Source organism: Filicampus tigris, chromosome 1 (assembly GCF_054856515.1).
Source record: "Filicampus tigris isolate MCC_2025a chromosome 1, RoL_Ftig_1.0, whole genome shotgun sequence".
Taxonomy (NCBI): domain Eukaryota; kingdom Metazoa; phylum Chordata; class Actinopteri; order Syngnathiformes; family Syngnathidae; genus Filicampus; species Filicampus tigris.
In genome coordinates this window covers 34,830,784-34,844,498 of record NC_141217.1, presented here as the reverse complement: position 1 = coordinate 34,844,498, position 13,715 = coordinate 34,830,784, and the positions used below count along the sequence as shown (strand labels likewise).

Below are 13,715 nucleotides of genomic sequence, written 5' to 3'. Positions count from 1 at the left end.
CTACATAAGGCGTTAGCATTATTGCTACTTGCAAAAGTACATTACAAAAGATGACACAATTGCTGGCAGCTACCGGCTAGTTATTAGCAGCTAAACTTCTAATGTTTACATGGGCAGGCTATGCAAACTCTGCTCGCATTTTTAATCTTTCTACTTCATCACTTGGGTGTTATTTCGTCAAATAATTCGACAGGTTTGTTGTATTACCCTGTTTTTGACAACATACCTTGTACAACAGATTCTTCCAGGTCGCTCTGGAGATACCGCCACAAATGTGAAGGGAAGGAACTTCTCGCCAAAATAGCTTCACCTTTGGAAGATTAAGCTAAGTTGTGGCTGCACATCAGCTGCTCGTTTAGCTGCGCGTTCGGTTATTGTTACTATTACTTTCTGTTGACTGCTTTTTCTTTCATTTATTGACGGACTCTGTTTACTTCAACTTGCAAAAAGGAATCTGATTGACTGAAGTTTTGCACATTCCCGTTACGTGTAACGGAGTAAATATACTCACATTTTGCGTATTGTCACGTAATATCATTATTCTTAATCCTATACTGTACTCACCCAACCCTACTTATATTGGCCTGGAAGGGGTTGTGGAGTGGCTGATGCTGACGGAAAAAAAAAAAAAGTCTATCTCTGGGTACCAAATGGGCCGCAGCCTGGTACCGGTCAGCAGACGGGTGGTTGATGACCACTTTGGTTGAGTAGTGCAACCATTTGCGCTCTCTGTAAGAATACCATTATAAATGTCTAAACTTTCAGAAACAGCATTTTATAGGCGTTGGGCCAATCTGTTAAATTTAATATTTCTCACAAATCTATAGGCCTACTGTCAGTCCCCACGCATGGGTGTTATTTTTACACATTTTTGACCAATCTAAAGTGTTGAAAATGGTATAATTGCCCTCTTAGAGGTTGTCCCCCATCTTGGCGGTCTCTTGAAAAGTGATGATTTGGCCTCCGCCCGATGCCAGCAATATACTGTCTGTAGTGTAATTGCTGCTTGTGTTGGCTCTCAGTCTCTGGCATTATGTGTCGAACATAAGATTAATCAATTCTGTAAACCGTTCATGGTTTGAAACTAGTTTATGACTAATGATTCAACAGGAGAAAAGACAGAAAGAACAGAATCAGGGATTTTGACAGTTACAATGGACTCGTAGCCACGTATCAAAGCGTATTATATTGTAAATATATACATATAATGTGAATATCTCCTTTATCTGATGCTGCTCACTTAAATTTATGACATATTTTTTCTAAAAGATATGTTCAAAACAGCATCTACTTGTTATCTGGGGGACGCTATATTTACATTATCATGTGTTTGAACTTGCTGGAATGTGATGTAAATCAGCCCTTCCTGCCGGTCTTATTGACAAAACAGAGCGAGTAAATATTCAGCAACAGCAAGCTACATGTTGGTCAGTCACTGATCTAGTTATGGAGTAAAATAGCTTGCAAAAAGACATGCGTGTTTAACAATTCGTTTCGATAATAGTAATAATTTTTGTTTTAATAATTTCAAAAGTACAAATCAAAATTGTGAGGGTTTGAATTTTTTTATTGAGTACAAATTTGAATTGTGAGGCTTAGAATTTTTTTTTGTGAGTACGAATGAAAATTGTGAGAGTTTGAATTTTTTTTCTTGTGAGTACGAATTAAAATTGTGAGAGTTTTTAAATGTTTTATTGTGAGTACAGATCAAAACCTGTGAGTGGATTTGTCTTGTCAATACAACTCTCGCGTCCACCATTATGAAATTTCACTACGCACGAATTGCCAGCTGAGCATATGAATCACTTTTGTGAGGCGACAACATGCAAATTAGATGACATCACGCAGGTCACAGGCAGGTCCCAAGAGGAGCTAGTCGAGCCGCAATTCCTCCACCCTCGCATGCGTGAAGAAGAAAACAAAGATGGCGACCGCCGGCACCTCGGACGGCGCTTTCAACAGTTCACGTGAAACATCTCCACAGCAGGTATAGTCAACAGCGTGTATGTCCAATTTATTAATGATAATTTATTCCACAAAATTGTTCTATTTCAAATAATACCTTTGGACTCGTAGGCTTAAAGATATAGATATAGTTAAAAAAAATGGGCTTCCCACTATGCTTAGCCCGACTATTTTTTAAAGTTTCCCGTTTATCGCCTACAAAATTGGTGTCCGTTATATGTGGACTGGTTTGTCACATATACGCAGAATGCCCAGCTCTGTTGATATTAGTTCTTGACCTGTTAGCATAGCAGCTAACACAGCTAACATGTATTCTTGAATAAAAAGTAACGTTATCATGTCATATTCAAACTAGGTTTTCAACCCTGCTACTCTATTTAGAACAATACTAAAATCAAATTAGTTTTCAATTATTCGAATTACCACTCGATTTTTTAAATTAGAAATAGTGCTTCTCTTACACTGACACTTTATTTTTACATATTCGATTGAAACTGTAAATTAACTGTGGCCTGTGTGAAAACCACATGTCTAAGCTCTAAAATTCTTTTGAAAGTAAGTTTCTATCTGCTACAGGGGCTGAGGTCCTTAACGGGTTAAAGGAAGGGAATGTGCCTTAAATTGCACTTTGAGGTCTTTTTCATTATGGAAAAAAAACCTAGCTAAATAAAACTTTGTCTTCATTTATTTTATAAAACTCTTTTGCTCATTCAATAATTTTATGAAAACATCCAGGTCAAAATGTCTAGCAGGATATCTTATTTTCTACACTGTACAATGTATAAAATAGGAATGTATCCTGCCTCATACTGTATTGCGTTCTTAAATCCTAAAGGGTCATATTAGACATCAGGAGTTGATTTTATTTTATTTTTTGATGGGCAAAGGCATTTTATAAAATAAGGACAAAGTTCTATTTACTTTATTTTTTGCTCATCCGAAAAACGATCCAATTACCGGTAGCGACTCAAAATGCATGACCGAACCGTGACTTATGTGATCCGTTGCACCACTAGAGACAACCATTGGTCGCAGATTGACAACACTCCAACAAACATGAACGAGAATCCATTGAACCTTTTATAAATGTTTATTCACCAACATCGAATCATTCACATGTCCTGATAATGATATTAAGCTGGAGTTTGTGTCTATTCCTGACATCCCAGCATAGCGTGGGTAATATTTTCAGGCACGGGGTTTATTCTGGCCGTAGACAGGGTAAAAGCACTCGCATAATGGTAGTAAATTGGACCTTTGTATACAAAAACGCCGTCCTGACCGCATAAAGCAGCATCAACGTCAGAAAAGGGCAGGGGGTAGTCTCTGGTTACAGCTCTGGTCGTCAGGTCAATCTCGTAAATATTCTTTCCTGAAAATAGTAAAGTGAATTGTTAATGAATTGTTTGATATAAGTGTATGCATAAAATCCAACAGACTTACCTTTGATTATGTGAACTACACTTTTATTGGGGCACAGAAAAGCAGCATCTACATGTCCCTCGATGCCTAATTCTTCCTTAATGGATTTAGGGTAGCCTTCCATGAGGGTGTTGTGCGCGTCCGATTTATATATGTACAATTGATCACCCTGCATGTGAAGAAGTTCACCTCAGTCAGTGTATACAACAACTTAAATAAAAACAGCATCATTTTTTTTCTTTGCATTGTAAGACGGCAATGTTGGCTAAATCATCCCTTGATTATTACAAACATGAAAAAACAACGTGTAAAAAACGCTGGTATTTGCATTCCAGGCCATCAGAGGTGGCAAAAGTACGCACACTCTGTAGTTGAGAAATACAGATACTTGTGTGAAAATGTAAATGTAAATTCCTTTAGTTAAGTCAAACTTAAAAAAATAGTATTAGAAGGAAAAATTTGGAAATTAAATTATTATTACTATATGTTGATGACCTGTTGCGCTGTTTCAGACCCAATTAAAACATGCAGTGCCATTTCATTCTTTCACACGTTTGGCTTGTTTTCTGGATATAAAGTCAACATTTCTAAGGGTGTAGGTTGTCCAGTTATTAATAATAATATATTTTTTTCATTTGACAGGGACTATGCAGTCAAACATGGATACAAGCTTGCAGCTGATGTGATGCATGTAGAGGTTATAGCTAAAGTTAATTTTCAACTCCAGTCCCCAGCTGGGCTCTTCCACAACATAAAGTCATAAGAAAAATACATCAATTATCAAAACAGATAACTCAATCATCAATTACAGTATATAACATAAAACCGTCACTTAGATAAGAACAAAAACAACATGTTTTATAATTCAGTAATACCACACAAAATACATTTACAGGTGAATACAGTTTTGTTTCTTCTCTAGCCAAGTTTTAATTTTTGAAGTGAAAATCTTAAAATGCAAAACGGATTATATTTCTGACGGCAGTGTGTTCCGCAGTTTACAACCTTTATAGGGGAAGGCTGATTGTCCAAAAGTTGTCCTGCAGAAAGGGATTTTGCGGTGTTGGCGTGTTTGAGTATGTGTGAAAGAAGACACCCTTATCAAACTCGAAAGGCCCTCTCTAAACCGAGCAGGAGGATCGTGACATCCCTCTCCCCAACATCGTGTCATTCCATAACTAAAGAAGCCTTTTGGATTAAAGGCAAAATGTCTTCAATAAGCAAGAATAGTCCAGTTGCCTCGATTCAACCTTGCAGAATACTATAACACGGATGAGTGAGAATCTACGCAAACAACCCAGTTTTCAGCGGGCCCAAGTGCGGTTTTCGACAAATGCTACCTTCATCATGTAGAGTCTGTCTGCGTACGCAAAGACAGCATCCACCCCTCTGGTCATCTCCTTCCACGCCTTCGTTATCGGGAACGCGTGAAGACCATCACGATGGCTGTCCAGACGCACGTAGATTGGTCCTTTGCAGGAGATACGACTTGAGCACGGCCTGTCCTTGACGTTACTGAGAATATTTTACAGTAAGAGACCTTACCTGCAAAAAAATATTTTTTGCCTTGGTCGTCCATGGTGATGGCATCTATTTTGACTTCGCTGCATTTTGGGACTTCATAATCACCTCCATGGCCTGTAAGCCCATGCATCGAATTAAAATGATTGAATGGCAATTTTATGAATTTATAAAAAAAAAAAAAGTTTTGGAGGAAAATTTGATGAGCTCACCAAAATTGGTACAGTTCATGAAGTAATTGCGGGCATCTTTTGGGTAGGCACCGCTCACTTCTCCCGAGACCGGGTTAAATCTGGTGAAGTTGTGCCCATGGAAGCAGTAGTAGTGTTCCAGCCAGCGCAAAGCCGACGTGCACACTGGCAGGTGGGACCACGTCTTGGTTTTCACCAGCTTTGTGTCAAGGTCATAAACATGCACCTCATGCCCTGTGAGGACATCATCATGAGTCATCACACTTTTGGAGAAATCAGATCATGATGACAGGATTATCATAACCATACTTATCATGGACACTGTTGACATGGGTCAAGACTATCCATGTAATAATTGTCTCTATCAAATTATGAATGACAGCTCTTTTCAAATTGTATCCATAGCCTGTCTGACAATCCTACTGCGACCTGGAAAAGGGATGCTACTTTTTGACCCGAACAGTGTGTAATGGTTAACTATTTGTTTAATATTTGTCCCCGTCGTAACAAATGTCATCGTCTTTATAAAAGTGTAATTGATTGTTTTGCCATTTTTATGATTCCCCCCCCCGACCAAGCAAAAGCCTGCATACCCTTGAAGAACAGAACTGAGTTGGTCACGCACTCTCCTTTTGGACACTCCACAGCTGCATCCAGGTGAGAGGGGATTCCAGGGAAGTCTTCCTGTATTGATTTGGGATACCCATTCTCCAGGGATTGCTTATAGTAGCTAAACACTTTGTCATCCTTGGAAGAAAAAAAAAAAAAAAAAAATAGACACATTTGTCACACTGCAGCTATCAACATAGCTTACAATCACCAATGAAAGGTTCTGCTCATACCAGGAAGAAATACACGTGATCATGGTCATCATGGTCGTCTGGGTTGTGCATGCGAAAGGCAGCGTCCACGTGGCCAATGTGATGATCATCATCAAGTTCCTTGAATAACTCATTGGAGAGCTGAGCTGAACTGTGGAACCCTTTCCACAGGTGGGCACCTACAGGGAATGAATCACAATAGTGTCATTACATGAAAAGACACTGGTGGACGTTCAAATTCACAGCTAAGAGAAACGAAATGAAGCAATTCACGGGAGTCTACCGAGTGGGCTTGGTAAATGTACGTAATGTTAGATGGACTGTCGTATACCTTTGAAGAAGATGGTATTTCCTTTCTCATCTGGAGTGATGGCGTCAAACTCTATCCCATCACATCTATCTGGCATGGTTGCATCTTGGACACCGCCATCTTTATTATGCCAATGAAAACAAGAGACACACCACATGAAATCTTTAGACACACCAAGTTGGAGGTCAGGCTGCACCCACTTGCCACCCTGAATCTTAATCCTCCATCTTGCCTACACACGATGCACATTACATAATGAAGCAAAGAATGCCATTTCCATCGATTTAAATAAACAATTTGCTAAATTGTTGAAGTTAAGAATGTGAGATTTAGGCCGGTTTGAATTGGTTCAACCCACGCAGGCACGGGGAGAACATGCAAACTCCACACAGGGAGGCCGGAGCCGGGATCGAACCCACGACCTCTGAACTGTGAGGCGGACGTACTAACCAGTCGAACAGTTAACTGCCGCCGAGGGAGAAACAATGTGGATCAAATTATCAGAGGTGGGTAATCCAGGTCCAGAAAGTAAAAACCCTGCCACAGTTCGACTTTAGCCACAGGTGCTTCTAATCAACTGAGCTCGTTTACCTGCTGGTTGAGTAGAAGCACCTGTGGCTAAAGCCTGTGGCAGGGTTTTTACTTTATGGACCTGGATTACCCACCTCTGCAAATCATTTGAATCTGTGTGTGTGTGTGTGTGTGTGTGTGTGTGTGTGTGTGTGTGTGTGTGTGTGTGTGTGTGTGTGTGTGTGTGCACGCGTAAATGTGGAATGCTGGATAAAATGGAGATTTGGGGAATGTTGAAAGCAGTGTTTCGAATGTCATGAATGAGGTGAAGAGAAATGTGGAAATTACCAGAATAAATCTGGTAATGTTTTTGAGTGTAGAATGTTGCACAATACAGTATGTTACAATATGACAATTTGGGGAAGGCTATGAGTTCAAGGTCATGTTCCAGTCTGCCCGTGGCAACACAAGGTCCATAAGAACATGCCTGGATGAGTTCAGTGTTTAACTTGATAACTATCCCAAACAATCAACCCCACGTTTTTTCCATTTCCTATATTCTGCCTTTAAGAAGATCATATTCATTCATTATCATAACGCTCATCGAAAAGGAAAATGCATGTGACTGAACCTGCCTATTAGATTACATTGGGCAACAGAATATTTTAATCAGAGATGGCTTTATGTGTCCTTAAACCTATTTTTGACACAGATTTTAAAAATGTCTTTACTTCTTGAGGTATTTTAAATTTTGACCTTTAAGTTTGACCTATAAAAGCGTGCGCAGTACGGATTTTACCATGTGTTGTAATTTATAGCTATGACGTGAACCTAACCTTTAATTCATAAATATTACTAACTAAAATTATTATTATTATTATTATTATTATTATTATTATTATTATTATTATTATTATTATTATTATTATTATTATTATTATTATTATGAAAATCTGATATACTAGGAAAAAAACAAGGGCAGATTCAGAATCAGCACCAAAAAAAAAAAGGTTACTTGCATCTCTGATTAAAAAAAATTAGTAAAAATGTGTTGACCAGTGTTACCTTTGGCATTCAAATCTTGGAATCTAATTTAACATTCTAATTTAAAAATCGGCCCACCTTCTTTGGTGACATCTGCAAGGGGCCTGTCAAAGATAAAAACCAAAAGCATTATTTTTAAAGTTTTGCATTCATGTTCTTAAAGTCTCCAATTCAAGTTATAACATGATGAGTCAGCACCGTGCATGAGTCAACACACGCATATTTGTTCACTCAAACCACAAAGTAAACAAAGTTTTGAAATCTGCAGGTCCAGTGAATGACCAATTGACCTGCACTGCACGTTACAGGGGGAAAAAAACAAACACAAAAAGTGCAAATAATGTTGCTCATTTAAAAAATCTATACATTTGCTATAGAAGGATTATATTGACTTGCATTATGTTAAGTAGGCTAAATGTATATGCTGCATGACTACAAGGAATGAATGATACAAAATATCACAGAAATCAAGCTGTTATTATTTGGACATTGGGACATATTGGATTGAATTTCAATACAATCCACGAATTTAAAAAAAGAAAAATGACTTACACTGATGCGCCGAGGCCGAGTACAAGGCACACAAGGTAGAGCGTTGTGAGCAGCTTCATACTGAGCGATCTTGATCAGATGGCCACCAGTTGGGCTTTTATCCTTGTGTGTCTTTGGATTACTTTGTTTACATACGTGAGTCATTAGTATGCCAGTGGTTTCAACATGCAGTACCGGTCATAGTCTGTCTTTGTTGATTTTTGACTTACCGTAGTTTCATGATTTCCTTCTGTTACTTTGTCTATGTAAGTCTCATTAAGTTATTGGGCACAGGTGGTGCTGGTCATCCCAGTCCCTTGTGTTAGCCAATCAGCTCCCTCCAACCCTTTGTGTTTTGTCCAGGTGTTGTTGTCTCGTAAATTTGTCTGTATTTTGTTAACTGCTCTCGGTTCATTGTCCTTTGTTCATGTCACGTGCAGATGCTTTTCGTTTGTCTGTGGTCTAAGTAAAGTCCAAGTCCTTATTCCTAGTGTTTGTTGAGTTACTTTGATCCTTGTTGTTTTGGACTTTTGTTAAGTATTTTTCATTAGTTTGCCTTTTGCATTTTGGGATTTAAACATTTTGTTTGGAACGTCTCCCTGCTTCGCTGCATTTGGGTTCACCTGCATGCCGCACCTTGACATCAGCGGTCAGGGGCAATCATTAACAGTCCGGATGTCTTTGGTGGTCTTTTTGTCCTCATTTTTTTAATTAGCTCACGTTAATGTTTTACATTCTGTAGTTGTGCGGTTGATTAATAGTTTGCACTGTGTTACCTGATAAGATTAGAAGAACGGGGAAAACAACAATTGAGTGCAAAGGGTATTCTCATTCAAAGTTTTATTATGACTCAGACATTGCAAAGTACCTCATTATCATTGCAACCTGTCCTTTGAGGAACATTCAACATAAAATCACAATAAAATGTTGCTTCTTATTTGAAACAATATGTTCTTCCAAATGTCTATTCTATTTACAATAACTGGTTAAAACATAAGGTACACTTGCATTAGTATGATGACGTCCAACATGAGCTGCATCACAATGCTCCCTTTTGACTGACACTGTTAGTGGGGTAGAACTGCAATGCATGATATAGAATTCAGTCGTCCTTTGAGGGAAGTGTTTAGTAAGACAAAACTCTGAATCATCTTCCCGCATTGAAATGAATGAAAATGTCATTATTCTGCTACGGCCTCACTAAAACTTACAACAAGTGTTTTTAGTGTGGAAACTAGCACTCTATAATATTGTAGTTTATGAAAACAGAGTACCACCATTATTAAGTAGAATGTAAAGAGTTAAACAGTTTGTGCATCTACTGTTTCAATTCAATTTCTTGTGCTGCTCCCTCTGGTGTGCCTTCCTTAGCCACTGGGGGGCAATATAATACAGTCAGTTTTTTTTGCAGAGGATAAATAATCCTGTGAATACAGGAAATTAAACAGGTGGAACCCTCTCGCTATAAGAATTGTTCACTGTCTGTCAAACTGCTGTTTGTTGTCAAGTGAGTTGAGTTCACTGCGCCATTCAGTGCTCATAACTCAAGTTTGCAACTCAAAGCAAAACATCAGCCGAAAGATGACTTTTATCTTGGAAACGTGTAAATCGAATCACCCATACCTCAAGGCTCCGCTGTTTTTCAGTTATCTTACCCAGGAGAAACAAAATATCAGAAACAGCTGTCCTTGTGGCCGATTGAAGTATGACAGCATTGCAAACAACTGGAATAAAAAAAAATAACGAAATAAAGTCTTTCCCCAAAATCAAAACTATTTTTTCTTTTCTTTTATTTATTTTTTTTTAAACTCAAAGAGGAAGTAAACTCAAACATATTTTTTTTCCAGAATGTGTTCTATGCAGGCCCACGAGTTGAAATACGGCATTCTGATTAATATTGCGTTTGTGGAATAAGAGTTCATCCTCACGTTTCTAGCCATCTCATTGGGCGGCCATTTTGTCACTTCTGTCGACTGAAGATGACATCAAAGTTGCTCAGGGCTCAGATAACAACAAATCACGGCTCACCTGTTTTCTGAAGCTGAGCCATGATTGATCGTTATCTGAGCCCTGAGAAACCGTGATGTCATCTTCAGTCGATAGAAGTGACAAAATGGCCGCCCCCTGAGCTACCTAAAACAGGTAGATTTCTCATATTCCACAAACGCAATATTAATCACAATGCCGTGTTTAGACTAGTGGGCCTGCATAGAACACACATTCTGGAAAAACGTATGTTTGGATTGACTGCATCCTCAAATACAGATCTTGAGTCAAATATATTAATTCGTGCAGGTGCAACTAATGTTACATTTAGTCTGTGAATATCACAATACGTCATAAAGCAATTAACCTCTTATGAAACATGATACCATTGCTATACGTGTAACTATAAAATTAATGATTTTCTTTTCTGAAAAACCGAAGTTTATTGCTACTAAAAATGTCTCACTTTTGACAAGATGTAACGATCACATGTGATAATATATACACTTCATCTTTCAAGAGTAAATCACATTTGTACAATCACTTTGTGTAAAGAGGTGAAAATATTTTAGTCCAACGTAGATAAGTAAGCAGTCCAAGCTAGTTATAGTGAAACTTTCATGCTATGCTACTTCAAATGTTATCACCAAGTTAATCAAATGGTTTACTACAAAACTTTTGTAGTCTCCGTAATCCTCTAGAAGTCATTTGTAACGATAGATCTTGATGGAATGATTCATGCTGTCCGACACTACCATGTGGCCATCAGGGAGCAGCGCTAGACCTCTTGGACTGTTCAAATTATCCGTCACAAGTGGCCAGCCGACACCCTTGGACGGGTAAAGAAGAACTCGATGGGCCTGCTTTCCCCAGTCTGCTACCAGTACATCCCCAGTGCTGTCAATACAAAGGCCCCAAGGACAGGATAGGACAGGCCCGAGGCCGGAGCAGACCCCCAAGACTCGTATTGTACTCCATCCCGGTTCCAGAACACGTATACATGGCACACGGCCAGTCTCGTTGCCTCTTTCTGACAGCGCCATGAGCCCCGATGCGAGGCAGGCTGCCACCAGGTATGGCCTGTGGTAACCAGTGACAACTGTACGCTCTAGTCTGGCCCCAGTTTTGGGGTCCAGCTTCAGGGCCGTAAGGGTGCCACGCTTGATGTCAGCAACCAAGAAGTCGTCTTGACGGGTCACAGTGACCCCCCGGGGAGCATCCAGGTCTTCATTTGTGGAACCATTCGTTGTGCCTCCAAATATCTGCAGTAGACGTCCATGACGGTTGAAGACCAACACGGCTCGTTCAGCTGCGCAGGTCAGAGCGATGAGTCCTTTTGAGTTGACAGCCACGTCAAAGTAATTGCAGATACGGGAAGATCTCTCTGATCCGGAAGGGGACACCTGCTGCACGATGTTTTTTTGGAGGTCGGTCACCTGAATGCGTGCATTTCCACAATCCACCACGAACAGTTGCCCTTTACCAGTTGCATGTATACCGCTTGGCAGGTTGAAATCACTGCGGCCTGATCCTTGTTTTCCAAATTGATTCACCAGATAAGCTGAGTCAAGTGCAGTCGAACCACCCTCTTCGTCCAACTGCCTCAAAGCTGCCACATTGTTGTCTTTGTTGTCATTTTTGTATTGATGTAATTCCTCACTTTCTATGTCTGGCACGGATAGAGATCGATTCACAGGATTGCAATCAGACACCTTTCTAACGGAAGTCTGGGGTCTGGAATGCGGCTTGCTGGCGTTTGTAGCATTGCTCTCTGCTTCTGACTCTGGGCCATGTCCCTGGCCTTGCTCAACGGTCGGCTCAGCTGCCAGGCGCATTCTATTGACTTTCCTAATAGCTCCACAGTCACCGTGGTTCACAGGGTTTAGTTTACCAGAGAAGTTGTCAAAAGAAAGTGAATGGCGGTGCACCTGCTTGAAGGATCCGTAGATTGATATATTCTCAGGGCTCGTGTAACATGAATCATCACTGGCTGCTGAGGATGGAGGGCTTCCACTGTCCTTTGACGATTCATTTGATTTGGATTGGGCTTTTTGAGAAAACAACTTATCTCTCGTGGAAAGGTATCCGAGACGGGGCTTAGAATAGGAATCGCTTTCTAGAGGGGAGGAAGTTTCTTCACATGAGACAAGAACAATGGCTTTTTTCTTTTTCTTTCCCTTTACAGTGGAGAGCTTCTTGGTTCGTTGGCATTTGCCATTCGATTCATCACTTTCAGATTCTCCTTGACTGGACACTGCTGGAATAGCAGTTAAGAGGTCTTGTTCATGTACATCTTCCTCCTCCTGGGAGGACTCTGATACACCACGATTTCTTGCTGTAGCGGACATTGCCGATCTAAACTCCTCATTCGCAGCAGAACTTAACAGATTCCGTTTCTGTGCAATTTTCAGGTTCCCGCTCTTTGACTCCTCTGGACTTTGTCTTTGCCCTGCTTTGACTGTTGAAAGTTCTTTACGGATGTCAAGAGGGGTGATGTTTGAAAATGTTGAGTGTCCTGAGTGCAACGCACACTTCTGTCCTTGGACTCCACAGACACCAATGGGATAAGTTATACCTTGCTCATAGACATTGACCTCCCCCAAGCATAAACGTTTGGACTCGGTTGGTAGGAAGCTGACCCTTTTAATTGTGAGAGAGATTTCCCATGGCTGGGTAACCTCCGCTACCCCTCCTTGTAGACGATTTTTATCGGCACCCCCAGCTGTACTGCCCCATCTTTGTATCTGCTCCTTCAGCTGCCACATTTTTCGGAGTTGCTGATCAATGAGGGATTGCACAACCCTCGCTGCTGCTGCGTTTTCTCTCTTCACCTGACTCAGGAGACGCTGGGCTTCTCGGTGATCCTGCTCAACCTTTTCAAGAAGACGGCGCTCTTCTCGCTGTGCATCAATCGCTGCATTGTCCAACTCCCGGTTCACCTCATCCACCTCAGCTTGCTGGCGCTCCCTGAGGCTTTGCAGTTCTTTCTCGCCTTGCTCCAAATTGGAGAGTGCCTGTGTTGCCCAGGGAGGGGGTGCGGTAAGAGAATGCAACGTAAAGATGGATTCTTTCGGACTCCTGAAAGGCACTGTGGATGCCAGTTGTCCTTGTTGGGGAATGCTTTGCGTTAATAGTGCTGAAAACCCGAGGAGAGGTCTTCTGTCTTGAGAGCGCAGTAACATTGCGGCTGCCAGTAGAAAGCACAAATCAGTTTGTGTTTTCTGCCTATGAAGACACAAGAACATTTTGGATCACAATCATGGAAAAACAAAACAAATAAATGGGTCACACTAGAAAAGGCTCGACCAGGTTTATCAAAGGGTGTGTCAATGTGGTCTTGAATATGAACTACTGTAGGTCTTCTCGAGTTTCTCTTTGACCTACCTGCAGACTCAGATGTGATACATAAACTTG

At 40.5% G+C, this 13,715-nt stretch overlaps 2 protein-coding genes across 2 annotated transcripts; both read right to left on the bottom strand.

Annotated features, from left to right (window-relative positions):
- Positions 1 to 3,036: 3,036 nt before the first annotated feature.
- Positions 3,037 to 8,530, bottom strand: hpxb (hemopexin b). Its single transcript, XM_086036211.1, has 10 exons — positions 8,337 to 8,530; positions 7,863 to 7,888; positions 6,252 to 6,350; positions 5,942 to 6,099; positions 5,693 to 5,846; positions 5,121 to 5,333; positions 4,933 to 5,025; positions 4,728 to 4,858; positions 3,409 to 3,556; positions 3,037 to 3,337 (listed from the first exon to the last, which is right to left on the bottom strand). Exons 1-10 carry the CDS (start codon positions 8,393 to 8,395, stop codon positions 3,117 to 3,119), a joined length of 1,302 nt encoding a protein of 433 aa, XP_085892337.1. The 5' UTR covers positions 8,396 to 8,530; the 3' UTR covers positions 3,037 to 3,116.
- A 2,031-nt stretch (positions 8,531 to 10,561) lies between these two features.
- On the bottom strand, positions 10,562 to 13,483 carry LOC147153782 (uncharacterized). The gene has a single exon (XM_086044866.1). The coding sequence runs from the start codon at positions 13,481 to 13,483 to the stop codon at positions 11,006 to 11,008; it is 2,478 nt and encodes an 825-aa protein (XP_085900992.1). The 3' UTR covers positions 10,562 to 11,005.
- Positions 13,484 to 13,715: the final 232 nt, after the last annotated feature.